This window comes from Agelaius tricolor, unplaced genomic scaffold, assembly GCF_023055355.1.
Source record: "Agelaius tricolor isolate 1412-34295 unplaced genomic scaffold, bAgeTri1.0.p SCAF_5, whole genome shotgun sequence".
NCBI lineage: Eukaryota > Metazoa > Chordata > Aves > Passeriformes > Icteridae > Agelaius > Agelaius tricolor.
This window is the reverse complement of record NW_027269265.1, coordinates 12284837-12298652: the sequence shown is the minus strand read 5'-3', so window position 1 is coordinate 12298652 and position 13816 is coordinate 12284837. Positions and strand designations below refer to the sequence as shown.

General features: G+C 45.5%; 1 protein-coding gene across 2 annotated transcripts; it reads right to left on the bottom strand.

Annotated features, from left to right (window-relative positions):
• Positions 1–1546: 1546 nt before the first annotated feature.
• SLC25A29 (solute carrier family 25 member 29) lies at positions 1547–11613 on the bottom strand. 2 transcript variants are annotated; one of them, XM_071426479.1, is made up of 5 exons: positions 11325–11611; positions 9138–9181; positions 7126–7160; positions 4532–4615; positions 1547–3912 (listed from the first exon to the last, which is right to left on the bottom strand). In XM_071426479.1, exon 5 carries the CDS (start codon positions 3877–3879, stop codon positions 3169–3171), a length of 711 nt encoding a protein of 236 aa, XP_071282580.1. In that variant the 5' UTR covers positions 3880–3912; positions 4532–4615; positions 7126–7160; positions 9138–9181; positions 11325–11611; the 3' UTR covers positions 1547–3168. The 2 variants fall into 2 exon arrangements, with proteins under 2 accessions (XP_071282580.1, XP_071282579.1); XM_071426478.1 differs by lacking the exon at positions 7126–7160 and having other exon boundaries at positions 11325–11613.
• Between the last annotated feature and the right edge of the window lie 2203 nt (positions 11614–13816).

Below are 13816 nucleotides of genomic sequence, written 5' to 3'. Positions count from 1 at the left end.
AGTTGTTCTACTGTGGTAACTTAGTCAAGCAGTAGTACATGCTTGACATTCAAAAGTACATGGGTACTTCTTTCCCTTCTTTTCCTTACTGGACATGTTTGTGGCTGTAACTTTTAAAACTGGCATGACTCATCTAGTTTAAGAAAGAACAGGGCAGAAGAACTTGATAGTGAGTTTCATTTTCAGGGATTTTTACCTTCTTAATCCCTTCAGTTATTTGGGAACTGCTTGATAATGGTGCGGAAAGAGGATCTGGGAAGCCAGGACAGGTAATTCTGTCTGAATTGGCTCACATCTCAAAAATCTATCAGGAAAAAGAATTGTATCATGATTTAAAAGGCTGGGGCTGTTGTCTAGCTTGATTTAATAGTTAGAAGTCACATGGATTTCAAGCAAGTGACATCAGACTAGGCTGAAAGCTGACTTAAGCCTGAGAAGAGGCTAGTTGAGTAACATCCAGTGTCTGCTACTGATTATTTAAGTTCCAGATGGATGAATTTCTGGAACGAATGCTTTAGTAAGCACTGCAAGTAAAACATTATTTAGCCCTTTTCTGTTTTAATGATATTAGTCTTCTAAGGAGACACTGTTTGCTTATTCCAGGTATTTGTTTCTGTTCCATAGTTCAATGTTGAACATAATTGTTGTTCCTGCTGAGAGAACAAAAGGTACTTGACTGGAACTGACCCTGGCCATGGTCAGGTGGAGAGGAGGTGGCCTTGCTGTTTCCAGAGCCAGGAAATGATGCTTGACAGGGTTTGTGTCAGCCACGTGTATCTGCCCTTTAAGATGAACTAGTGGAGCCAGTACCTGAAATAACCTCTGAAGAGGAGGACAGGAACCTACTGGAGCGAGGCCAGAGCAGGGACACAAGGATGGTCAGAGGGTTGGAGCAGCTCTCCTTTGAAGACAGGCTGAGAGAATTGGGGCTGTTCAGCCTGGAGAGGAGAAGGCTCTGGGGACACCTTCCAGTACCTAAAGGGGACTTACAGGTAATTCTGTAAGTGAAGAAGAGAAGGTGGAGAAGGACTTTTTCCAAGGGTGTGGAGTTATAAGAGGTAAGAGTTTCAAACTGAGAGCGGGTCAAGATGAGGTTTTGGGAGAGATTCTTTTCTGTGAGAGTGGTGAGGTGCTGAACATGTTGCCCAGAGAGGTTATGGACACCTGGTTCTTGATTTGGATGTGACCCTGCAGGGACCCAGGACTTGTCTTCCCCAGCTGTGCAGCCTTGGGGCTGATCAGCACAGATTGAACCAAATGCAGAAGAGGAAGTGTCTAAGCACAGGGGCAGCTCTTTGGCTCTAAAAGCAGGATTGTTCTTTCAGAAGAGGAAAGGTCAGTTTAAAGAGGTGAGGTCAGGCAACTTCCTTTCTTTGGTGGAGCCTAAGCCAAAGCAAGGCCCTGCCCTTCTCAGTGGTGCACACAAGGCAGATACAGAGCAAGTTTTCCCTGGCAAAAACCAGAAACCCCATCCTCATGCAAGCTTGATTTGACACAAAAAAGCATCTGAGTAAAACATAAAAAAAAAAACCCAAATTCCAAACAATCAAAGGCAAAATTTTAAAAAAATTTATTCCCTCAATATATATACAAGAATTGACATACTTCTGTACAAAGGTGTAAATGGTCTTTGCTGTGATTTGTTGTGCATATGCAGCTTAGTAGACAGATTTAACATTCAATTTGAATCTCAGTGCAAGTAGGCACTAAAACATCCACCATACCTTCAAGGTATAAAAAGACATACCAATTGTACAGGTTTCTCCAGCATATTTTGTTACAGTGCAAAATGCTATGAAACAACGCTTCTTTAGAAAATTCATATATATTAAACACATATTGCACTTGTCCCAACCAAAAGTGTAACAAGTTGTACTTACTGAACTAGTTTAATATGTTTGAAAACATTGCTCACACACATACAGTCCTTCCTCCTGGCTCTTTGTGCCAAATATGTGTAGCTTTTAGCTCAAATCTTAAATAACTCTTTGTAGCTCTTTGGCTAATTCAATTCTTCTTGAACAGACTGGTAAAAAAAAAATACAGCAGATTAATGTAACAAGAAAATTCTCTAAGACCCTTTTCAGTCTTCTTTCCAGTAGCACTGTAACTAAATACATAAAAATCAGTGTTGTTTAAATTCATAATGCAAGTGTACTGAACAGTAACCATTTCAGACACTTACACCCCTGTTTTCTGGAAAGGTATGAAACCTCCAATCCTAGATATTTTACATATTTCTAAGATACTTCAGGCTGCTAAGCTAACATTGCACCCACAAACATTTTGTGCAATAGCACAGGCAGGACTTTGACTTCTGTACATCACTGGCTGCTATGGGGCATGTTGGGAGAAGTGGTGCAAAGTTGCATTAACTTCAGAGAACAAAGTCCATTAGACTGAGCTACTCAATGCAGTCTGTGCACCCACCAAATGAGAAAGAGGTGAGGGCAAACAACACCAGTCCTACTAGATTTGAGTTTCCCTAAATCCTTACAAGCCTTGAGATTTGAGGAACAAGTGCATTTGAGTGCAGATGCTAACTTTGTGCTTAAGATATTTATTCAAAGCTGAAAGGTCAGGGAGTAACTTAGGTACAAATTTTTTTGTTTGTTTGTTTTTTACAAATCAGTACGAACAAAGTTGCTACTAAAACCATTGACATATAAAAGCAAAGGAAAACTAAAACACAGGACTAGCTGAATGCTAGTCCATGCCTCTACAGTTCAGGGCTACCTGCAAAATGCTTCCACCACCAAACTTCTTCCCCCTTCTTCACCTTAGAGGATCACACTGGCTCCTGTCACATACAAAATGAGTATTTCTTTCATGAAAACATTTCTGCATTCAACTCAACTCAGTCATTCAGAACCTGAGTGAAAGAAAACTTGATTTCTGGTGCTAGAACACTCTCCAGAGCCTCTTCTGGAGCCACAACAGCAACTTTCTAAGTGCAGGTCCCCCTTTTACATGAATACTACTAGATGTGGAGTCTTGAATAAGGCAAGATACTGCTTATACAAGTAGTGAGATGAAATCCCAATTTGATACATTTAGGAATTCTTTATACAGATAGCATAAATCTACACTACCTGTGTGGGTCAAGTGTTCATGTTTCACAAAACCCAACCAGCTGGGCTTTGGATGGGGAGAACAGGGAGAGAAGGTTCACAAACTGGAAGGCTGAGGGATTACCGGAGCCGGCTCACATTCGGGAAGGCTGTCCTCTGACTTCATGTACATCAGGAACACAGTGACAGTGGCAAAGGTGGCTGCATTGACAGGAAAAGCACGGAGAAGCGTGGAGGTGAGGCCCCTGGTGAACACCCTCCAGCCCTCCTCGTGGTAGCTCTTGCGGATGCAGTCCAGGATGCCGCTGTACTGCGTGACGCCCCCGACGCCGTCGGCCTGGAGCCGCGACTTGATCACATCCATGGGGTAGGTGGAGAGCCAGGACACGATGCCAGACATCCCTCCAGAAAACAGCAGCTTGGGAATGACATAGCTGTCCTCGGCCTCACAGCCCAAGTACCGAGTCATGCAGTCATAGGTGAGGAAGTAAAAGCCAAAGCTTGGAGTTTCTCTTATGAAGGTAGAGACCATGCCCCTGTTGATGCCCCTCAGCCCTTCCTTCTGATAGATTTTGATCAAACAGTCCAGAGAATTTTTGTAGTTCTTTGTTTTTAGTTTGTATTCTCCCGTTCCTTGAAGCTGCATCCTTGTCTTTGCCAGCTCCATGGGGCAGCAGATGACACACTGGATGGCCCCAGCTGCTGAGCCTGCAATGAACTGGTTCAGAGGAGTGTCTTTGCCCAGAGCACGAAGGGTGTTTCCTTGCACACCGAACACCAGCGCGTTAATGAATGTAAGTCCCATCATTGGTGACCCAATACCTTTATAGAGTCCAAAAGCCTAATGGAAGAAGGGAGGAAAAACCCTTTTTAGCAGTGGTGTGGATAACCTTCTCAAAGTGCAGAACACAGCCTTGCTGGCTCTCCCTTGTACCCCATCAGGACCACCTTGTTTTGTAATAAGAGTTTCATCTCTGCCTAGGACACAAACATCTAAGCAATCTAGCAGTACAAAAATATAATTGGACACATTCAGAAAAAAAATCTTACTCCACCCAGAGATCAGTTCTCTGGCAAATTTTATACTTTTAAAATAGCTCACTTAAAGCCTGAAGCAAACTTTTTAACAATGGTCCTAAAGTTTCAGCAGCAGCAAAAACACTCACAAATTTCTTCATTCATTGCTTAAATTCTCAGAAAACTAGTTAATTAAATAACTTCTTATTTTATTAAAGAAGTTAGCCTCAAAAGACCATCCTCTGACTTAGTGATCTTCTCCCCAAAGTTTCTGGCAAAGTTCTGACTACAATATCTGCCCTACGGTGAGGGGAGGTTCAGAGCATGCTTTATCTCTTGATCTTCAACATTTATCAGCTTTGTTTTCAACAGCTTTCCCACCCTCCTGAGCCAAAATACACAAAGATTAAAAAAAATACACAAAGCAATAATTTTGTACTTACAGATTCTTGCTTTATGATGGACTGAAAGCAATGGAAAGTCCCACGGTAGAGAGGTTTCTCTACATTTTGAACTTGCAGACGGACCTATAAAAAGTTGTGTGAGATACCAATTTGTACATCAGGAACAGCCTAAAGGGTAAGCTACTGTCTGGTACCTATGTGGAGATTTTCTATAGCAATGCAAATGCAAGAGCACAGGCTGGACACTGGAATGCCACATGTGGCACAATAATTTGAATAATCTTGTGTAAGTGCTTTCAATTAAGTTAGGGGGTGAAAACATGAGGGGAAGAGGATCATTAACTTCCTGTAAGTATTAGCAAACCAATAAGTGGAAGGGTACATTGACATCTAGAATTTCAAACAGATGCTTTCCAGTGCAGGCTACAATAGGGACTTTCTTTACCTGCCAAGAATACTTCTGTTCACACTAAGGAATACCTGTGCAAACCTGAGACAATTTAATTAAAAAATTATTTTCAAGTCAAGCATGAGATTGGGAAAATTTTAAAGGGATGGAAACTTTCTATAATACCCATAGTGTTTCTAAATGCCAGATTTGGGGCATTCATTGAGATCTAATTTTTTTTTTCCAGAGGGTAGCTGGGCAGTGACTCTTAAAATGTCTGTCTTTGCATAAGGGAAGGAGTAAAAAGCCATTTGTCCTTTTAAATTTTAGTCTGGTTTAGCTTTTTAGCCTGCTGAATGCAAACAATTGGTGAGGGTGTAGCTGCTTCAAACCTTTGAATGTCAGCAATCCATTAACTTTTCCAAAACAGCTGGAGAGATAAATGCTACTGTAGCTGCTGCTCTTAGGAGATCCCTTTTCTGGATGCTTTTTAACCTATAATGGAAAATTTCACTTCTGTTTTTTCATGCTTATTTGCCCTCAGCACACTTTAAAAGAGTCTCAGTTCTACCTAGCTCAGTCAAAGCTCTACACTTAGCAATGAAATAAGTTGATTTCACTAGACTGATGAAATTATAAATCTGTGTTTGACCTCCCACATGGAGGGATGCAATGATCTTCAGAAAAGAAGCTTATAAACCCTGTAATGCTGCTGCTGCTACTCCAGGGCAAAAAATTTCAGTCTCTTATTCTGAGCAAAAGAAAAAAAAATTACATCTATGTGAAAGATTCCTGACCTTAATTTTTTTTCATGGTTGCATAAAGTAATAAAAAACACCACCACCACAGCAATGAAAGACTGCCCATCTGTGTGTCTAGAAAATGATTTATGGAGGTGGTTTGTCAGAATCCTATATTCAGGGTAGCTTTCTTCAAAGCAAAAAGAAATGGACAGTTTTAGTGTTTTTCCTACAACATGCTATTTCATGCTTTGTAAATCAGAACTTTAGTTTTCAGTGTTGTTTTAGTATGTACATTAGTGTATGCTAGCCATAGTGGGAGGCTGAGATCACCTTGGGTCTTGCAACATCTCAGCGTTAAAAGCAGGATTACAGTGGGATTCAAAGAAAAATAAACCCTCTGTCACTTCCAGTGACTTTTGGGGGCAGGCAGACTGTCAAAGCTGTTCAAGAAGCAGGTCCATAAGCAAAGGCAGATCTTAACAAGCTGTCACAACTGCACAAACAAAGGTTTTACTCCATTTAGAATTTACTGTTATTTTTTCAGACCTTGCCTGTGCCTTCCACACGTAAGGGCTTTGGGGGATTTGCAGCTTAGAAACCTTCTTACTTTATCTTTTCTGCTTGTGTTGAATAGTTTAGAATTAGCCATATCTATGGGCTGAATTTCCTAGTGCCATACGGCTCCCTCTATTTTTGTCTAAATAATTTATGAAATATTAACCAATTAAGCTTTGCTGTAGGGTAGAATATTTAGAGTACTGACTCCCCAGGTCTAAGAATGAAAATCCTCTTTCTTTTGAGCACAGTGCTGGTCACACAAGGGTACCCACATCAGCAAACTGCCACGTATGGCAATGAGTGCACATAAAACTCGCATTTTCATGTGTGTTAATGCCATATTCAACAAGCTCCTTAGTGTGTACAACTGTAGGAAAGATGAATCATGTGCAAAGTTTATCCACCTGTTCCCTTCATTGCCCAATAACCTTCTTATGGGAAAACACTGTTACTAAGGCTTTTGCTCCACTAATAACACCCAGTAATTTCACATCACTGAAGACTTGCATAAAGGCACTCAAGACTAAATAAAGAAACCCAAAGCACTACATCTTCAAAACAGTCCAAGCATTTAATAATGTGGGAAATCAGTGACTTCAGAAGTATTTGAGCAATGAAAACATCATCCAAGAATATGTAGTGGATAAGCCCTCAGCAGCAGTGTGCCTGAGATTTGGTTTTAGAGGCACTGTGTGTGGGAATGTACACAGCCAGAAATGCATAGCAGAAAGAAGGTTCAGAATAAAACTGAAAAAAACATTTTAAAAAAAAGGGATATTTAAACCCCGCTCCCTCCATGCCATAGCTGTAGAAGAGGGACACATCAGTTTAAAATTAAAAAGGGAAAAAGCTTCATAAGTCTTTCAGTTCTTTACTTGAACTAATACATTTGGGAATAAATTAAGACTGAGAGAAACAGAAGTGTTCACCTGGGCTATACTTACTAGGTAACTCTCCCGTGATGAGGCTTATCTGTCATCTACAACAAAGTAACACTTTTGCTGTTAATGAAGACAGCCCCTAGCTCAGAAAGTAAAGGCAGTTAAAAGCAAAAAAGCAATTTTATACATTACATCAACAAACCAGGGATAAAGAGTTTGCCAGTTCTGAGAGCTGCTCAGTTGCAGGTTTTGCAGGGTGACTTCAGCAGCTTAATGTCTCCCTGTGTGTCCCACCATCCCCCTCCCAGCTCTGTGAAACACCAGCACCAGCCAAAAAAAAACAAAAGAGCTTAAATGTCAAGGCAGATGTAAAACTTTGGCTTATCTAAGCAGGTTTCCCATTGTTCAATTATATTAAAAATGCACAGTCTAAGGTGACTAGCAGCTAGCCCTTTAAACACTGCAGAACAATAAAAAAGTTAAGAATTAACACATATACATACACAAGTTATGCAATGTCTTTTTTTTTTTTTTTCCTCAAAGGGTGGTTAGTTTTTCCACATACAGTGGTGGCTATGCCAGCTAATAGTACAAACATTAGTATTTGTTTTAACAAAATAGAGATAAACAAGTACAATACCTTCTAAAGGATAGGAAAATATAATGTGTCACACTGGATTTCATAAAACATTTGAAAACAAATTATTTGCTCTATTGTGAAGTAAGATGCTTTTTTCCCAGGCTGATAAATCTATTTTCCAATGATACATCTGCTGAAACCAGCATGGGAGCCCCAGTTTTTACAGTTAAATGTTTAGCTTCATGCAATAGAAGCTGCTCCACTTTAAAGAGAAAAACAAAACAAAGAAATCACCAACTAATAAGCCCACACGTGGTTACCTTTAGTCTGAGCATAGAATTTTAGCAGTTTTACTGGATTCAATGAAATGATTGATCACCTTCAGTTAAGCATGTAAAACTTGGCAGGGTGGGAGAGAAAAAGACAGCTGGCCCTGTACCACCATAATAAAAATTGTGCAAGTCTGGATGATGCTATTCCTGAAAATATATTCTAGAATTCAGCTGAATTATTTAACTGTCAAATGTTCCACATTCTGAGCAACAAAAAGACAGATTTTACTGTTTGAGCAGCTTGCAAGGAGGATCAGTATCCACTAAGTCAGGAATTCTGTATTGAATTAACCATGTGCTGGAATACAGAATGTGCTGGGGTCCTGGGTAACACTATCAGCCCACAGCCTTTGCATATCTAAATTCAGCAAGGTACAGGTGTTCCAAATATAGATCTACTACGTGGCATGCTGTCTGCTGCAGTCAAGTGACCTGATGGATTACTTGAGCAGGGAATACACTGATATCCCTTCCATTCTGCACTGCAAGGCTTGGGATAAGGCTGCCAAAAGATGACTCAAATTGTCATTCTGTTCTGGAAAATGGGCTTGGGCTTCTGAGAGCCCTGCCTGAGGGACCCTCCAAGGAGATCTCAAATCTTGTACTTAAAATAGCTGAAGTACGTGTAACACACACAACTAACCATCAGAAAACCAATTTTTACTTGGAAAGTTACAAAAATATATAATAATACTTGGAGGAAACAGCCCCCAGACAAGCTCCATACTGTGGATTTTTATTGACTTCCACCTAGTGCTACGAATTAAGGAGTAATAGCAGAGCTTGAGGGGAAAACAAAACACCAACCTTTCAACATACTAACAAAGTGGGTCTGAGTTACAAGTGCAGGGAGAGGCAGTTTCAGCAGTTAGTGTTGAACAGCCGCAGAGAAGCAAGCTTAGAGCAAAATTTACTTCAATGCAAAGCTGTATTTCCAAATATGACATTGTTACTGCACTGAACTTGCAGTTTAAGGCCAAGGTTTATGTTATTAAGTTTTCACTTCTGAAGAGTTGGAGATTGAAGAATCTAAAACACTAACTGTAGAGGGTTGTTCCAAGCTTTCCCACACAGATTTACACTCCTACAGTGTCTGGGAACTTTTTTGCTTGGAGAAACTAAGTTTTCTACTTAGAGGAAAATATATTTCATAATGAACCCACCTTAACAGTGTCAAAAGGGTGTCCCACCAGCACACCAGCAGCACCTGAAATGAAATGCCATGGTTATTACTCTGAAGTTTCTTCCTGGCTCTGGGGCTACAGCAGAACCACCAGCCTGAGGTGTGAGTGCACAACATGGTTAGCAAACCAGTCAAAGAGCATCCTACCAAGCCAGGAGATAAGAGATCTACAGTTCAGTCCTTCAGGCCAGTACCAGGTGCCTTTATGCTTCCCAGGCAAGCTCTGAGCCCCAGGCAGGGGTTGAGCTGTGACCACAGACTGTGCCACACCATATGGAGTGTGCAGCCGTGACTCCCGGCCTCAGCTCAAGGCAAGTCCAGGGGGCAGAAAATGCCTCTAAAACACAATATTCCATGTACAGATCGCTCTGTGCAGGCACAGAAAACATGTAAACATCTCTGAAGGCAGCAGAGCACTAATGCTCTCAGCATTAATGGAATCTGGAACAGCCTTTCCAGCAGCACCTGCAGAGGGACCGCACACTACTGAAAACCTCTGCTTTATTCTAGCATCAAAGAACTTTTTAGAAGCCACATGCAGGCCTATTACTTACACCAATCTGAACACAGGCATTGTGCACACACAGGCTGGAGCTGAATCCTCTGGCCCTGCACTTCTGTGACCCAGCAATCCCTGCAATGACCGCTGACAACAGCGAGAGCTACGAGAGCATCCGCGCCCCTTCCCACATCCCTGAGGGAGCAGAGCTGCCCTCCGTGTCCAGGGAAGCCCCTTCTCGTATCCCTGAGGGAGCAGAGCTGCCCTCCCTGTCTGGGGAAGCCCCTTCCCACATCCCTGAGGGAGCAGAGCTGCCCTCCCTGTCTGGGGAAGCCCCTTCCCACATCCCTGAGGGAGCAGAGCTGCCCTCCCTGTCTGGGGAAGCCCCTTCCCACATCCCTGAGGGAGCAGAGCTGCCCTCCCTGTCTGGGGAAGCCCCTTCCCACATCCCTGAGGGAGCAGAGCTGCCCTCCCTGTCTGGGGAAGCCCCTTCCCACATCCCTGAGGGAGCAGAGCTGCCCTCCCTGTCTGGGGAAGCCCCTTCCCACATCCCTGAGGGAGCAGAGCTGCCCTCCCTGTCTGGGGAAGCCCCTTCCCACATCCCTGAGGGAGCAGAGCTGCCCTCCCTGTCTGGGGAAGCCCCTTCCCACATCCCTGAGGGAGCAGAGCTGCCCTCCCTGTCTGGGGAAGCCCCTTCCCACATCCCTGAGGGAGCAGAGCTGCCCTCCCTGTCTGGGGAAGCCCCTTCCCACATCCCTGAGGGAGCAGAGCTGCCCTCCCTGCACGGGGCCTACCCCAGGACGGTGCAGCCCAGGTTGTTTAAGGCCAGCACGGCGGCGACACAGCCCAAGATAGAAAAGCAGCAACGTGCACTGTGTTCGGCACGGAAAAGCCAGCGGGGCGGCTGACCCCGAGGGAACCCTAGCAAGGCAAGGAGCACTAGGATGAAATCAGAGAGACGGCGAAAAAAGGAATTTAAAACATGTTTGCCAGGTTGGCAAGAAAAACAGCAAGCGCAAATACGCGAGAAGACGCGGGAATAAGACTCCTGAACACAATTTAGCAGCTGCTAAATATAGCAGGCGCAGGCCGGCCGCAGATGCGCGGGGAGCGCAGGACGCGCGTCCGTGTTCGCCCCTCTCCATCTTAAACCTGCCCGGGGTCGCTGTGCTCAGGTCGGGGTTCCCATCGCCCCGCTGCCCCTGTGCTCGCCCCAGACCCCTGTCCCCGTCCCCATCCCCCGCTCCTCCCAGCCCCGGCACTGCGGCAGGGCCGGGGGGGCTCGGTGCGGACCCGGCACCGGAACCCCCGGGAGCTGCCCCGGCCCGGGCCCGGCCCCTGCGGCAGCGGGGCCGCTCTCATCGCCCCGCACCATCCTCCGCTCCCAAAATAACAGCGCCGCGCCCGGCCCTCCTCGCCGACCTGCCTGCCTTTCTTCCGCATTTTAAAAACATTTCTCTCTATCCCCTTCTCCGCCTCTTCTCTATTTCCTACCTTTTCATGTTTCTCCCCTTAATTCCCTTTTCTTTTTTAGCTATTTTTCTGCTTATTTTTATATAACTATTTTCCTCTCACCCCCTTCTCCCTCTCTTTCCTTTCCCCTTTTTCTCCCCCTTCCGCACCGTTTTTAATGATTATTTTTCTCCCCCCGCAGACGCCGGCACTCACCGCCGACGCATCCCGCCAGAAAATCCAGAGCCATGCCGGCAGCGTGGGCCCTGCGCTCCAGGCTCTGCCGCTGCGCCCCCCGCCCGGCCCTTTCTACCCTTGCGAGGTTCGGGCCGCGCCTCCGGGGGCGGGGGCCGAGGGACAACTCCCCCCGGGCCGCCCCCTGCACTGGCGGCCGCGCGGGGGCGGCTCCCGGCCAGCGACGGGATGGAGATGCCGGGAATGCCGAGACTGCGCTTCCCTCCGGCACCTCCGGCACCTCCCTCTCCCCCCGCCTTCAACCTGTCACTGCTTTCTCTGCGACAGCTGCGCAATGAGCCAGAAGGAAAGGCTGAAAGAAATTTGGGCGGCTGGGGAGGTGGTGGTTGGAGGGTGGAGGGGGCAGAGCATCCCTCTTGTCACCTCCGTTGTTTTGCCCTGGGGGGGGGTTTGCTTCCTGGGAGAGGCATCCCTGGGTGCTTGTGGTTGGAAAGCCTGAGGAGCTGATAGCATGAGGCCCTTGGAGAGGGTGTCCCCTTTTAACAGGGGTAAAATGCCTGCCAGACCTGTTACAGGGAAAGGCTGGGGGAGTCAGGGCTGTTCAGCCTGGAGAAGAGAAGGCTCCAGGGACACCTTCACAGAACAGCTTGGGCTGGGACCACAGTGTTGGTTCTTGTCCAACCTTCCTGCTTAAGCAGGGTCACCTCAGAGCACGTGGCACAGGATTGCATCCAGATGGTTCTTGGACACCTTCACGGAGGGGAAACTCCAGACCATTTCTGAGAAATCTGTTCTGGTCTGCAGTCACTGCACAGTAAAGGAGTTCTTCATGTTCAGGTGGAACCTCCTGTGCATCGATTTCTGCCCATTGTCTCTTGCTCAGCACCGCCAATAAGAGCCTGGGTCCATCTTCCTGACACCCTCCCTTCAGATGCTCACAGACATTGACTGAGTCCCTCTCAATGGTTTCTTCTCAAGGCTGAACAGGCCCAGCTCCATCAGCCTGAGAGATGTGTTCCTGTTCCTGGATCAACTCTGTTGCCCTTTGCTGACTCACTCCTGGAGCTCCATGTCCCTCTTGAGCAGCCCAGAGCAGGGCACAGCGCTCCAGGGCTGAGCAGAGGGGCAGGATCACCCTCCTCAACCTGCTGGCAATGCTCTGGGACGTGTCAGAGGAACTGTGGATGCCCCATCCCTGGAAGTGTCCAAGGCCAAATTGAATGGCACTTCAAACCTCCAGTTCTAGTGAGAGCTGTGTGTCCCTGCCCATGGCAGAGGGGCTGGAACTGGGTGGTTTTTGAGGTCCCTTCCAACCCAAACCATTCTATGATTCTATTACCAGACTCCCCCCCAGAATATTGTCCCACAGAGGGGGGGAAGGGTTGCACCAGCAGATATGGGCCTTGTTCATTAAATGCTGCCCCCATGGCACAATGGGAAGTGTGGGAATGAGACCCTGTCTTTGGTGGTCAAAGGCACAAACGAGTGGGGCTTTGCAGAGCCCTGGATCTCAGTGTTGCACAGCACTGCTGCACTTCACCCTGCACAAGGGGCCTCTCCCTCCCTGCAGGCTTTTCTTGTTCTGCATTAATTCTGCTTTCCTGCTAACATTGCCTGGCTTCAGGGTGCCCTGATGCCAGAGTGCTTAAATGGGGAACTCAAGCTGTTGACAGTTTGAAAAGAGAGCCCTGTTTAAGCTGCTCGTTATTTCTGCAGGCAATGTCTGAGAAAGGGGAATACCAGTGGCCTAGAACAATAAGTAGCCTATTCCAGCTTTGCTTAGAGTAACAGGATCTTCTTCAGGGCCTGCACAGTCTAAATTAATTTTGGAGGGTAAATTCCAGAAGCAGAATGGAAAAGCAGATAGGTGGATTTTTATTCCTTTTTTTTTTTAATTGCTTTCCATGGTGTGGCAGGGGTTTTTTTTAGGTGTAAAAGCTCCATAAAAAAATCAGTAAGATCTTGCAGTGGAATAACACATTAAAAATCAATCCAGCTTTTACCTTCTGTGCAAAGAAAGCACACAAATAAATCAACAAAGACAAGGATGCTTTCAAAGAAGACTGAAAATACTAGTAGAAGAAAAAAAAGAGAATCTGTCCCAGATTAAGCAGCTCTTGGACTATCATTTCAATTAATATGTAGAGAAGATGTAAATGCAAAACATTCAACAAATCCCTGACATTACCCATATCTTCCAATCTAATGCTGATTTGGGTTCCTTCTCATCTCTAAAACCCATCAAATTGAATCAAGCACCAAGGTGTCTCTAGGATGCTTTGAGTCTCCTCATTCACGTACCTGCCCTGCCTGGGGATGACCAGCTGGACCTAGAGAGCAGATAGATGGGCTGGTCCTGCCCCTGGCACAGCACCAATGGCTTTGGGAGCTGCCCACTCCTGCTCCATCACCCACCTGCCAACAGGAACCTTAGGTTTTACTGAACTCACACACCTACAGACAGTACTTGAGACCAGACAGAAATCCCTGACCAGTCATTTTTCCTTATGCAT

Coding starts and splice junctions, on each gene's coding strand:
- SLC25A29 (XM_071426478.1), bottom strand. CDS start 11,358: ATGGCTCTGGATTTTCTGGCGGGATGCGTCGGCG. Junction 9,182..11,324: donor TCTGGCGGGATGCGTCGGCG/GTGAGTGCCGGC, acceptor ATTTCATTTCAG/GTGCTGCTGGTGTGCTGGTG. Junction 4,616..9,137: donor ACCCTTTTGACACTGTTAAG/GTGGGTTCATTA, acceptor AACTTTTTATAG/GTCCGTCTGCAAGTTCAAAA.